This window comes from Sprattus sprattus (assembly GCF_963457725.1).
Source record: "Sprattus sprattus genome assembly, chromosome: 15".
NCBI classification, from domain to species: Eukaryota; Metazoa; Chordata; class Actinopteri; order Clupeiformes; family Clupeidae; genus Sprattus; species Sprattus sprattus.
The window spans coordinates 22802646-22816998 of NC_137913.1; the positions used below are offsets into that span (position 1 = coordinate 22802646).

The window sequence follows — 14353 nt, forward strand, 5'->3', positions numbered from 1 at the left end:
GATGCAGCCCTCTAAATGCATTCAAGATCTCAGTCTTTAGAAGGATAGGAAGGTGCCAAAGCTAGAACCTTAGGGGTTAAATTGAGTCATGTCCAGGCTAATGCAGAGCATTGCTAACTCAAGGTAACAGAAGCTACTTAGAAACAGCAATGGAACAATGGAATTGTATAGGCATTAAAACTATTTCTATTTAATAATCAGTTTCATTGCAATCAGAAGTGCTTCTTACCAGCCCATGTTTAGTAGGTTTGTTCTTGTTTTCCCTTTAATTACCATTCAAAGATGTCAAAAAAATATGTATTTTGATCAAATGTTGATCTACCATACTAGAGGAGCTTTCACATATTGAATTTTGTAATTCTATCTGTCATTCAAGATAAGACGGTGAGCTATTGTTACATTATATGTCATATTTAAATTCTAATAAAAACTCTTTGTACAGTCAGTTTCTCAGATCCAAAACCAGCAGTTGCAATTTCACTTTCCATCTTTACATCTTATGGACATGATAATAATGCACTTTTTTCTATCTTTCATACTGGCATTTTACAATTATAGAAATCAGATGTATTCCTAATGCATAGTCTGCAGCTGTATTAAGGCACATGTAGCATGTTTTCTACGAACTAACATTACTGGTTAGTATGGCAACCTCTGTATGGCCATCTGTCACAGTCTAACACAGATACAGAAACTGGAAACTTGTTACACAAAGGGTTTTATCCTCTATTTTTTAGGTCTTTATTTACTTTAACAAACGTATTGGACATAGAGGAAAGCGTAAGAGATATATGATATAGAGTAATTCATTGGCATTTAAATTAAAGTTTAATTTGAAGGTCTTGCAATCATGTGCAATTATTTACACAGAACATCGATTCTGAGGGTCACATGTCTGAAGCTTACAAAAGAGTATGCTTGTTAAATCCCTTTAATAATGTTTGTGGGTTGGTATAATTTGCGTTGGGTATGACTGGACTACTTCTTTGCTTATTGCCTTTGCAGATGAGACAATAGTAAGGTGGGGGGGACTGTGGGGATTTACATTTTTAACACTGTATATTTCTTTCCTCTTATATCAACAGTCAAAGTTCCCCCAGTCTAATGAGGATTATTAATCAACTGCCATAGATTTAGGTTTGACACTAAAAAACCACCTACTATTCATTGTTATACCCAATGAGAGTTGTGAACTGACATGTTGCTCGCCATTGTTTTCGGAACGCTGATAAGTATGTGTTTTTCCAGGTTTCTGTGTTTTTACTTTCATTCTGTGTCTCACATGTAAATGTTTCTAGGTCAAATTCTTGAAAAGGAACATACCAACTCTTCTAAAGGAAACCACTAGGGGTGCTAAAACTGCACAATCAATAGAGAGGGTATCAATTTGTTATACGTGTACATTTGATATGTGCATCGGAATGGAACATGGTTGTTTTGTTTTCAAAGAGCACTAAATAGGTTGAGTCAAAGGCATCCTCGTTGTTATCCTGTTGTGAAATGACAAAAAAAACTAACCTACAAATTATAGATAGGTTTAAAAGTACAAAAGCTATTTGTGTTCATGTTTTAGGTCAAATTGTTTTTATTATTGTTTTTAAAGTCATTTTCTTATACAAATAAATGAGTATTGGTAGTGAAACACCATCTGTGTGAGTTAGGAGTGGGGTGCTGAGAAGTGTGGCTGAGACCATCTGTACTGCAATGAATGAACCTTACATCATGAAGTACAAACTCCTATCCTGCTTTGAAATCAGTTTTTCAGTTGTCTTTTTAATGATTAAATATAAAATCTAAATGTAAATCTGACGTGTCTTTTGTGTTTGTTCTGGACCTTTAAAATGTGTTTTTCTATAAGTCTCTATAATATTGGCTTAATTGGTGCCATGTCAGGATTTATGTTATGTTTACATTCTTTGAAATAATTTAATTATATATTTATTTTAAAGGGCTTCTTTAAGATTGAAGGTTAATTTCAGTAACATCTTAAAGACTCATGTTCTGGTGTTAGGCAAAAAACTGTTCAACTGCTGGTAAACTACTTACAAAATAAAGCGGATCACAGGTATATCGTAAACATGTGGAGAATAATGTAACCATACAAGTATATGTGCCAACTTAGTATTGTCCAAGTAATATTCAAAGCTTGGTAATATGTAATGTAATTCCCTCTGTCCCTCTCTCGGTCCCTCTCTGGAGGTCTACCCCTAATGAACAGAAAAGAGCCTTCGTGCTGGGTTTGTACCATTCCCAAGTAATGACCTCTTGAGTTTCTCTCCATCTTGTTATTCTGTCATTCCAGCCCCCTCTGCGATTACTGGCTATTGATGCCTGAGAGCTGCGAGTTGTATTCCTGGAAGTCTTCTGGAATGGTGTCTGTGAGTGGAACAAGAGGGGGGAAAAAAACGTAATTAAAAGTGGTCCAAGATAGAAAACATGCTCGTAGGAACTCAGCCTGGTCTACAAAGGAATCGAAAGGTGTCTAATTTAGTTCACATTTTAAAAAGTAAGCTATTATCCTAAACATTTACAATACTTTAAACATAAACAGTTATATTGTATATGTCCATATGATAATTAAATAATAATAGTTGTCATAATATTATATATATATAATGTCAATAGTCAGACCGTTATTATGAGTTACTAAACCATCAGCTGATAGAAATCTGGCTGTGACCAGACATCTTTTTTTGTTTTTCATCTGTCACTCACCATTGCAACGATACATCAGATTGGACCAGATGATGTTTTCTTGAGAAAAGCAAAAGACGCCAAGCCGGCCACCTCTCATGCTGGTGTCCATGATCACTCCAGAATCTGCCACCAGGGCCGGGCCCTCATAGAGACGCACCCTGTGCAGAGAAATGGCATCTCTCTCTATCTTCCATCTAGGATACTACTTTATCTCTCGTGGTCAGGGGTACTCAGCCCGACCTGGTCACCAAACCCCCCCCCCCCCCCAAACACACACACACACACACATATACCTTTCTATCCCTGCTCCAAACAGACCTTAGTGAATTCGATGTTATGCTTGTGATTAGCTAAATCAGGTGTGTTGTGTTTTGCTCATTAGGAGTGTCACTAATAGATCTAATCAGAGAAAGATGGTGATCACACAGAGCAGAGGGTGCCCAGGAGTAGGCTTGAGATTCCCAGTTGTAGGTCCACTTATGGCCAGCAGGGTGCGCTGCACATTAGGGTCAGCCAGCACTCTCACCTGATGTAGCCGACCTGAGGGCGGTGCTGGAGGGCCCAGCGGTAGGAGACCTTGTCCTTCCAGCCAACGTTGCGCGGGTCCTTCCACAGCAGACGCACCTGGTTATTGGTGTCGCCAGTGTGCCACAGGGAGTTCCTCAGGTACTCACCAGGACCTGTCTTTGATTTCACCGCCTGTGTACACAACACAGCAGGGCACAGGGAGTGGTGAGAGAATGAACTGTATAAGTTCATTGCTATGCTATGTTAACTGTAAAAAGTGATTAACATATTAACTAAACACTTTTTAAATGAGTTTTCAAACTCTATGTAGACTCAATATATAGACGATATCATGCACTAACCCTGCTTACCAGACAAATGTGGCCCATGTTGAGCGAGCTGTATCATGTGAGTGATACCATGCTCAAAAACATGGCACAAAAATGACTTGGTTGGACAAAGGTTGGTTGAGGAGCAGTTTGGCTGCTACAGGCCAATGGGGTTTTAGAGGGTGACATTTTGTAAGGGTGATATTTTGTAAGGGTTGTGTCTTGACTACTGCAGGACATATATGAAGTTAAATAATTAATATCAAATCAAGTTCATAGTTGCTTTTAAATGTATATATATCCTCAAACTAAGTCTTAGTGTAAATGATCAGCAAAGTAGGCTCCACAGACTTTTGATAGCCAGTGTGTAGAAATCGGTAGCAGTAGCACTACTCTACACAGACGAGGAGCTCTGAAAGCATACAGTATAAAGTGGAGCCCCATGCCGAGCTAATAGCTGCGGTGGGCTGTGGAGGAACCTTGAGCTGGATGCCAGGCTCGGCCACGGCTCTGAAGGGAACAGCCTGCCAGTAGGTCTGCTCTGTCTGCTTCCACATCACCACGTAGAAGCTGGACGAGTCCTGGTAGCCAAAGATGAAGCCAGCGTAGTCATCGTCTGTCACTGTGTTCACATGGAAAGTCCCCTCAAAGTCCACACCATTGAAGGCGGTGTATCCTGGCAACAGACAGAGTGCGGGGGGTCAGTCCTTACTTTAAAAAATATTTCAGTCTTACAATCAGTTCTGATGTTGGTCTGCACTTAAATGCATGGATAAATATATGAATGAAGATGAAAAGATGCAAAAAAACATTCACAATGCATAATTATTAATATTACACTGTATGTCATTATTTAGTTTTTATTTTGTAGTAATATACCAGTAACCATCTGGTTTTCAGCAAGAATGTGTAAGAGCAAGCATACCCACAGCAAGCCCAGGATCGCTGTTCATGGTCTGCACAATCTCCATACCCTACGATAAAATGATTTGGAGTCAAGATCAAACATGTCAAGGGTGGAATTGCTTGCAGCCTGTATCACTTGTTCTTCATGAGGTGCCTAAGGTACCTGGTTTAGGACAACCCAGTTGGGGTCGATCTGAGCATCTCCCTCCGGATCAAGCACCACTGTCTGGTAAGCCCGGAAGTCTGTCATGGTGACCTCAGCATTCTCAGGGCAGCTGTCAATGCGGTCGATCACCTTGTCACGGTCAAGGTCACCATCACAGGCATCGCCATACTTGCCGCCTGTCCAGCATGACATGAAGAATGACTAGAACCGTCATTGACTCTTTGATGAATGCCTTTGCTGTTTAATGAAAGACGAGTCACATACCGTTTGTGTTTTTCTGGTCTGGGTTTGGCACGAGTCTGCAGTTGTCTGTGTCATCAAGAACGCCATCGTTGTCGTCATCATCATCGCACTCGTCCCCGAGGCCGTCCTTGTCTGTGTCCAGCTGAGAGCTGTTGATGACATCGGGGCAATTGTCTTTGGTGTTCTGGTGGCCGTCTCCATCGCTGAAACAAAGTAGACACATGAAGGTTGGCACAAGTAAAAGCACTTTCAAATGATTTCTGCGTGTTAATCCATTACGTTGTCTGATGTGTTGAGTGCAAGAATTCATACCTGTCTATATTTGTATCACACGAGTCTCCGACAAGATCATCATCAACGTCTGACTGCAATTTTACATAGAAATACTCATAAGTGAACATGATTAACAGTTCTTGTTTAACCATGATTTCAAAGCTCTACTGTACTTTCTACCACAGGTGTACGGTCAACTGCTATCCAGCTCTGTGCGCTGTACCTGGTTGGGGTTTGGCACCTCAGGACAGCTGTCACAAGCGTCACCCACACCGTCACTGTCTTTATCCAACTGATCACGGTTTGGCACCCTTGGGCAGTTATCTAGAATGTTTTTCAGACCTAGGTGCGGCAACAGATCATTCAGACTGGATGCATCATGGTACAGGTCATTTTGTGTCAAAGCCTTCAAATACGCTAATAAAGGCCAGCAAAGGAATGGGTAGCAAAAACAGACTAACAAACTAGGGAGATTGAATAGAACAGACAGTAGACAGCAGTTTGTGCTCCCTACATGCTCTACTACTTTTAAGGAATCAAAGTTGTGGAAATAAACAGAGTTTTTTAGAGCGCATAGAGCACAATGAGTCTTTGTATTCCAGGCGCGTGTTGTGAGCGTGCACGTGCAGAAGATGCAAGGTGGCACTGTTTCTGTGAGACTGCGAGGGGGGAATAGTTTCCACTGGTCATCAGCTCTTGGCCTCAGGTCCACAGTGGAAATGTGGTTTTTGCAGCAAGGAGACATGACCAAGCCCTTGAAAGATCTAGTCAAAGGTCTGGAGGGCTGCCATCGCGAGCAGACTATTAATATCAAGTCCTGCCAGCACCCATTTCTCCACATGTGACTCAAACGCCGTTTTAAGAGTTTAAAAGTGCACTACCTGCGCCATGCCAGACAGACAGAAGTACCCATACAGGACCCTGTGTGTTTTTGATTAGTTGAACACCCTATTAAGTTTTGTGGTTGCTCATTAGGCAGTGGGCAAGGGTTCATGTCAAAACTGCATATTTTAATTTGTGATTTAAAACAGGGCCTGAAAGAGGAACGTGGGCTTCTGTTTTTCCCTATAAGCAAATTACCTAAGTGAGAGAAAATCTGCCAGAGGGAAGGCCAAAGAGGGGGAAAACAGACTTTTAAACACACGGTTTGGTTCTTGGGATAACAGAGCTACTGTGCAAACTACTTTCTGGCAGGAATGAAGTAAAGCTAAAAGACTGTGTGTGTTGTGGGATAATGTCAACAGGCTCAATACTGGCAGTGATTTTTTACCATCTTCATCCATATCATCGTCACAATCGTCCCCAAGCCCGTCCCGGTCTGTGTCACGCTGGTTGGGATTTTCAATGAGACGGCAGTTGTCACATGCATCTCCGTGAAGGTCCTTGTCACTGTTTTTCTGGTCTTTGTTTGGTGTCAACCAGCAGTTATCCTAGAGTGAGATGCCATGAACAAAGGAGACAGTAGTAATGAAGTTCTTTAATACAACACTGACCGTAACTGCAAGTTATTTTAGGACAGCTTGTCATGAAAGCAGTTAGTGCGCTCTTACGTCCACGTTTACAATTCCATCATTGTCGGCGTCACTGTCGCATGCATCCCCATACCCGTCTCTGTCTGCATCCTCTTGTCCAGAATTGGGGACAAATACACAGTTATCCTGAAACCAGAGGAGACCTTCATGCTCACTATGTGATACCAACAGTGTATGTGTGTGTAGAGGGGGAAACAATGCCAAGAACATACTGTAGATGGTCGAGTTTGTTATACGTCACCTTTTTGCAGTTAGGACCTTTACACTCCAGCACTGTATCAGGGATGGCATCAATGTCCGTGTCCTTGCCACAAGAGTAGCCATTGCCTGCCCATCCAATTTTGCACTGGCAGAAAAACAATAAGAATGAGGGCATTATGAAGAGGTTGTGACCCCTAAAATTTTTGTTTTTAGCTAGAAACTAAATTATATGAGTAGACTGTCATGAAATTCAATGGTAAATGGTTCACATTTTTATTTAAAAAAAACCTGCATTGTATGGGTTGACCATGACATGTACTGTTTAAATTAAATGTTGGTATAGTGTCCTGTTTGGGTCTCATCTATGTCATGAAATGTATATTTAAAAAAGAATGTTGTAGGAAAAAAGAATGTCTAGTATTGTAGCCCTCTCTCCCCCTTTTCCTACTTTCACATTTTTTCTAAATCATGCAGTGGTTACACTTTAACCTGACTTAACCTTAATTTAACTCATTAGGTAGATTTAAGTTATTTTGTATTTATTATATGAACATCTGTCCTGGTTGATGTACTTAACCTTCTTCATAAACAGCATTTTAATGGAACACATCTTATATAAACAGTACATGTGTTTAAACTACATAGCATCAACCAAACATTTCTTCCCAGTTCTTGAGTACACACAAATTTACAGATCCTTTTAGTCTGTGTTTTGTGTTCCAATCACTGCCAAGGACCGTTCTAATAAATCTTCATCTGTCCTCTGTAGTATTTTTATGAGATAATGGAACATTTTACCATGCCTTAATGGATTTTTTTCAATGGATTCTTCAAATCCTCTTTTCTTGCACACAACTGCAATTGGATTCCTGTTCTTTCAAATGGCTGATCTTGTGTAAATGAAAGTCCATCTCTGTAGATGTGATAGTCCCCTCATAACTAAAAGCTACGAGGCCCCAGAAAAACTATGCTGAAAATTAACCAAGGCCCATGCACTGACCTTATGCTTTTCCACCATATTGTCTTATGGTTTGTGGATGTTACCACACATATAATGTTGGGCTTTGAGATTTAATTGGCGTAGTGCCCTCTCGACTCAATAGGAACAGAGGTTGTCACCCATAACTTTTTTGATCAAGACTATACCTTCCATGATCTGTGCATTACAATGCTCATAGCTGACATAAATACAGCAAATACGACATTTTAGAAAAATAGCATCTTTCACTGAGCATTGTAATTGTTTCTTTTCTATCTAATCTGTTCTCCTATGCCCAGCTAAAACCTTATGGTCGAAGTCATCACACACATGGACAGGCATTAAAAGGAGTGAGTACACAGAATAAGTGGTAAAACCACTACAGATGATCCAGAACGCGGCGGCGCGTCTGGTGTTCAACCAACCAAAGAGGGCACATGTCACCCCGCTACTCACTGAGCTCCACTGGCTGCCGGTAGCTGCTCGCATCAAATTCAAGTCACTTATGCTTGCCTACAAAGTGCTAACTGGGTCTGCTCCCACCTACCTAAATGCTCTTGTAAGGGCAAATGTTACACCCAGGACGCTGCGCTCATCCAGTGAGCGTTGTCTGGCACTGCCCCCGGTGCAAGCAAGGCAATCCAGACTATTCTCAGTTGTAGTTCCACGTTGGTGGAACGACCTGCCTAGCACTACCAGAGCAGGGGCGTCCCTCTCTCTACCTTCAAGAAGCTCTTGAAGACCCAACTCTTCAGAGAGCACCTCCCTTCCTAACTGGCACCTTGGCTTAACCTGCACTTAAGCAGTAACAGGCCTGCACTTCTTTTTATTCTTTCTATGTCGTTTTCTATTTTTTTTGGAAAAAAATAAGCAGTATTTATTGTTACACCAGGTTTTTAATGCTCTTAGCTTGATTGTTCTCTCCCTTGTACGTCGCTTTGGACAAAAGTGTCTGCTAAATGACTAAATGTAAATGTAAACTACAGTGAGGTTTGAGTGTTTTGACTCTGCATGCTGAGTGATGCTCTTAAGACTGGTGCTCTCACCTGGCAGCTGATGGTTCCATCCAGCTCCACCACACACTCGGCGTTGTCGTCGCAGGGGTTGGGCTGGCCGTTACCACACAGCCGCTCCTCAGGCCCCCCCCCAGGCACTGTGCCAGGTGAGCAACCCCTCACCTGGTCCCCTCTGTAGCCAGCCTTACAGTTCCCACAGTGGAATCCACCCTAAGGAAGAGAGAGAGAAGGAGGGAGAGAGAGGGAGGGGTGAAGAGAGAGAAAGAAAGATCGGAAAACATGGATCTTGTTGTGTGATGTACTGTTCTGATGTAGAGAATGTGCAATGTCATCTGTTAGGTTGATTGATGATTTGAATGCATTACATATATTTATGCATATATATTTACACAAATATAGAAAGCTTACCAGTCATGCACATTGCATTAGTTTGTATTTACAAATATAGACACATTTCCAACCCTTTTCATGACACAAAATAGTAAGAAATGACAGTAAATGTATAATATGACTTCTTACCATAGTGTTGTGACAGTGAGAGTTTGGCGTGCAGCCTCCATTATTGGAGGTCTGGCATTCATCTATGTCGTTGCACACCTGAGGGATGCAAAGAGTTCAGTGTATGGGTTGTGTCCGTGTTCCACAGCATTAAAGGTAAGCGATTGAAATCATATGCATTCATTTTCAACATAACTTCACCATGTCATTTTAAAAGCATCCGTCTTTTCCCCTCACCTAATTCAATAACTTATACTAAGCTGAAAACTATGCATATCAAGTATTTTATTTATACAAAAAGCCCTCCAAGATGAAAATTTCAGCACAAAAAGTTTTTCTTTACAAAAGGTTACACTTAACACAGCCGAACACAAACAGTAACTTGTGTTACTGCAATGACTCACCTGCCTGTTTGCCTGCGCATAAGCGACGCCCACGCCACGAACCTCTGGGCCAGTGTAGCCCCGTGGGCAGCTCTCACAGCGGAAACCTGGCGCTGTGTTGATGCAGCGCACCCCGGGGAAGCAGGGGTTGAACTGGCACTGTAGCACATCACAGAGGCACACACATCACAGAGGCACACACATCACCGAGTGTAGAGCCAAGCACAATGACTTACACTTTTAAAAAAATCACAATCTGTCAATAATACTGTATGCCTTAATTACTACCTCTCTTCTTTGTAAATTAGTGTGGAATAGACACGATTACCAAGCAATACATTGCATCAATGGGTTAAAGGCTATTAGTATAATAAATGCTTGCAGGTTACATAGGATGTAAGGGAAAGTGGCCAACACAAAGACCTTTATTGTTATAACTCAGTAATGGGCTCAGTGAGCACTGGTCATTAAATGTAGCCTCTCCCTGAATACGTGAGCTGAGAGAGATAACAAGAGTGAGTCATGGAAAACAGACCAGGGGTCTTTAAATGCCTCCTTCATGTTCACTGGAGGATATTACTCAGCACTCAGTAAACATTTTAGTTTTCCATTTTGTACGTCAAGATTGGACTGTCAATAAAAGATTCTTTGTTTGGATTGTATGGAGAAAAGAAAGACTTATTGGTTGTTTGCCAATGCAGTTGCAACATGTCTTTGTCTTTGTCATGACTGCTTATTAATTCATCTTTATTTGTACTCCTGGGACACAATAATTTGCTTCTGGAGTTTGACGGGAGCACTTGAGTTTGGTGAGGCAATGAATATCTGCAACCACCAAACCCACCAAGTGCTCTCAAAATAGCCCCTTGAAACAGCCACATGTGATTTTTCTATTTAACCAGCCATTTCATTTTCAGGTCCAAGTTTAGCCACACAAATGGCAACGCTGCTTTTGGGAGACCCTGAATACCAGCAGTACCTCATCCACATCATCACAGTTGACTCCATCCCCAGTGTATCCTTCAGGACAGGGTGGACACTCGACCCCTTGCGTGCTCTGGACACAGCGCGCCCCTCCGAAGCACCTCAGCGAACCACATGTGTCGTCTGGCTGCTGGAAGCCAGATGGGGCTGAGCCAGTCCCATCTGAAGTTTAATAAAACGCCTCAGTTAACACATCGCCCAAAGTCACCATCCTCATTACTGGGGATTAGGCTACTCTTCAAAGCAATTCAATGAATGCTCAGTCGTATCCACAAGGCTACTATTTGTGAAACATAAAACAATAAGCAAGCAATGATCTTACCACATGGCAAGCACTGAGTGATCCTGTCTTTCAGATACTCTGTCTCCTTCATCTGTTGGAACACATACAATTAAACTAGCCATATGATGCACATTTCTTTTTAGCATGATTTATTCAATGTAACATGGCATTTAGTTGTACAATGGATATGGTTCAATACCTGAAGTAGGAGCATGTCTTTGAGTTCTGAGATCATCTTAGTAAGAACTAACATTTCAGGAGACTCCATCTTTGTTGTGGTGATTCCTATAAGGACTTACTTCATTTAGTAAAAGTGTACATTACACAGAATGATCACAGAATGGTTTAAGACAGTGGTGTGCCTCTTGCTGATGTGTTTGAGTACTTTAAACTCTTTACATAGTGTTTTTACAGTAGAGAACAATTCCAAACCTCACCCAAGAGCTGCAGAGATTCAGTTTGCGGAAAGTGGCAGTCGTGCAGAGTGGCCACATTCTCAACAGAGTCCTCAATCACCAGCTGAAGCTCCTTTAGTTGATCCTAGAATAATGACACAAAAACACTATCCTTTAAACAGTCACACTTTTCAAAAATCGACCATTGAAGAGATTGCTTTGTTTAAAAACAACAATTATTACTCCAGAAATAATAATAAAAAAAGAGAATCCATATAATTCAACATCTACTCACCTGTGAAGCAGATGGCATTTTCTTTATTGCCACCTTGTTATTCCCAAGAAGCACTCCAGGCTTGAAGGCTGCAGGCAGGTCATCAACTGTCTGCACCAAATTGCAGTCCACATAGACAGCCGTCCTGGGGGGGCCTGACTGCAATCCGGTCATCTGGACCATAAGGTTGTGTGTGCGCCCATCTGCCAGTGGCATGTCAAGGAGGACTACCTGGCCTAACTTACCGTTGCTCTTCTGGTATCGAAGTGTAGCTGCAGGGCGAACAAAGAACATGTGTGAATGTGCAGAGGAGAAAATAGATCTGTGCAATACTTGTTAAACCCATTCTACTCAGTTAGTGTCATTAAGCTAAAAGACTTCACCTTTATTAAGCTTCCCCTGCACCACAAAATCCAAGTGTTCACTGTTGTCCTGGGGGTTGTAAATCTTAAACACATGTGTTGGTGCTTTGGTCTTCATTTGGAAGGTGGCTAGAACGAAAGCTTCATTCAGCCCTCTGTTTCGGAGTCCACCTTGTAACAGGTCTGCTAAACAGTCTGGTGATCCCGTAAGATCATACACTGTGAACAAAACAGCATGGCCAGTTGGCAATGAGATTGTGGGTAAATAATCATTACTCTGTAATTAAATATCTATAGAGGTCACCTGGATAAATACAAAAACACTTGATCATTCATGCTTTTAAATATGCTAAGTATCAAAACACTTCATTTGTTAAGCAGTGGTCTCATAAAAACTTTTTACAATATGGCTGGTAGCCGTTATGACATGTTTGAGGGCAGTTTAATAAAGTGCTTGAATTCACACCTGCTGTGGCCGCCATACATCAAGGCAATCACGTGGACAATTTTGCTACCTTCTGAAATTTATGGGGTGCCACTTAACCAGAACGCCTGAGGTAAATACTGTCCACTTGGATGAACTTGCTCTACTATGACTCAGTTTTGAAAGTCACACAAGTATGCAGCAAGGAAGCATAAACAGAGGAACATTGTAGGTTAAATATTCTATACGGTTTTCTGCCTGTCCTCAACATTGGTCAGTATGATCACAATTCAGCACCAATTAATCTGTACAACTGTGAACATCTGAGAGATTTGAATTGAAATAGCAGATAATAGTTAATAAGAAATCAATTACATTTTTGGTAAACAGCAGCAGTGAGTCAGCTACTTACCGGTACCCTGGGCTCTCACACATGTTAAATAAAGCTGCAAAACCACTGAGGAGTTAAACAAAGCCCATTTCCAACTCTTCATTCTTCTGTTTTTCCGAAGATCCAAGACTATTAATACAGTCTGTCAATGGCAGCAGAAAAAATAGCGCACATGTGAAGTACTCAGTGTGAGTAATGTGAAAGTTAAGTCCAATTGCAAAAGCAGAGAGAGCTTTAAAGAGGCGTTTGTCTCTGATTGACTGCAGACCTCTGCACTGCCGTGTGGAGACTGAGAATCTAGTTTGTGCTCAGAGAGTGTATACTTCTTCTCACATGGATTTATGGAGGGAAGGTGAGACCAAAGACCTCCCCCAATAAACTCCCTCACTTGAACACACAGAAGTTTTTAATGTTTTTAAATCATCTTAAAATAGAATATATTATTTTTGTTCTTGTACGTCAAAATTATTACTGTAGTGATCATCATCCACCTCATCTACACATCAAGATGAAACAAGTGTTTTAAGTACTTAATATGGAAGAAAGGAAATAATAAACAAAGAAAGAAAAAAATACTTATTCAACCATTTTAGGTCAATTAACTCTAAAAATGCCCTATAACCCTATACATTCTTGATTAAGCTTATGTGAGATTTCAGAAAAGGGAGAGAACTCACAGGAACCAACAGGGTAGAGCAGGTGCTGGGCTGGCAATCACTGAGCCTGCCCTGTTGACCCTGTGGTTTGCAAAAAGCTGAGCTTCAGACATTTTGAGCCAAGTTTAGATGATAAATATGGAGACAGTGCATCAAGTGTCTGTTATGGAGATGGGAATTTTGAGGAACTTTCCAACATCTTTAAGCCTTCCCTTTACCAAATGGTCAGCAGACTGAAAAGCTCAACCTGCTCTTTTAAGTTCAATAAACAGTAGGTCTATCCAGGCAAGTAATTACATGTATGGGTTTAAACATGAAAACAACAATGCTGTTTTCCCCTACCAACATTAACAGGCTTCACAGAGGTGATGCTTAATGGAGAGATTCTCTAAACAATGGCTTAGCTTGGACCACCGAATGAGCATGGACTGCCAATGACCAGAAGTAGGCTAGTTATAAGACAAAGGTGGCATTTCCAACCAGAAATAGCTGGCACCTCTGGTAAACTCCTAAAAGTCTGAGTAAATGCCTTACGACTCTGGTTAATGAAAGAAAAATCAATGTTTCCCATTCAGGCCCTCTGATTTGAAAATCCTAGTTACATGCAAAACACAAAATCGGATAGGTAATACATGCTTTTAGCTATTTAGAGGGTTGGTGGTGATCTTTCCGAAAGTGCCGTTGAACAACTAGGCTACCACAGTAACATGATTTTGAACACTCATTTGCTTATCGACCCACACTTTTGGGGAACACAGTCCAGTGGGAGTGTGGGACAGCCTCTGTGGGCGGGGTATGTTTGGAACCTCCTTGAGCGTCGTCACTGTTGACATTCAGCAGGTGAATGTAACACA

General features: G+C 41.3%; 1 protein-coding gene across 1 annotated transcript; it reads right to left on the reverse strand.

Moving 5' to 3' along the window:
• Positions 1-2275: 2275 nt before the first annotated feature.
• thbs4a (thrombospondin 4a) lies at positions 2276-12946 on the reverse strand (the record flags this gene model as incomplete). Its single annotated transcript, XM_080852225.1, has 22 exons — positions 2276-2376; positions 2716-2855; positions 3224-3396; positions 4013-4209; positions 4459-4507; positions 4603-4781; positions 4870-5051; positions 5161-5213; positions 5345-5463; positions 6392-6551; positions 6672-6779; positions 6895-6999; positions 8880-9059; positions 9369-9446; positions 9752-9889; positions 10710-10876; positions 11037-11088; positions 11197-11282; positions 11435-11537; positions 11688-11938; positions 12050-12247; positions 12865-12946. 22 exons carry the CDS (start codon positions 12944-12946, stop codon positions 2315-2317), a joined length of 2862 nt encoding a protein of 953 aa, XP_080708351.1. The 3' UTR covers positions 2276-2314.
• Positions 12947-14353: the final 1407 nt, after the last annotated feature.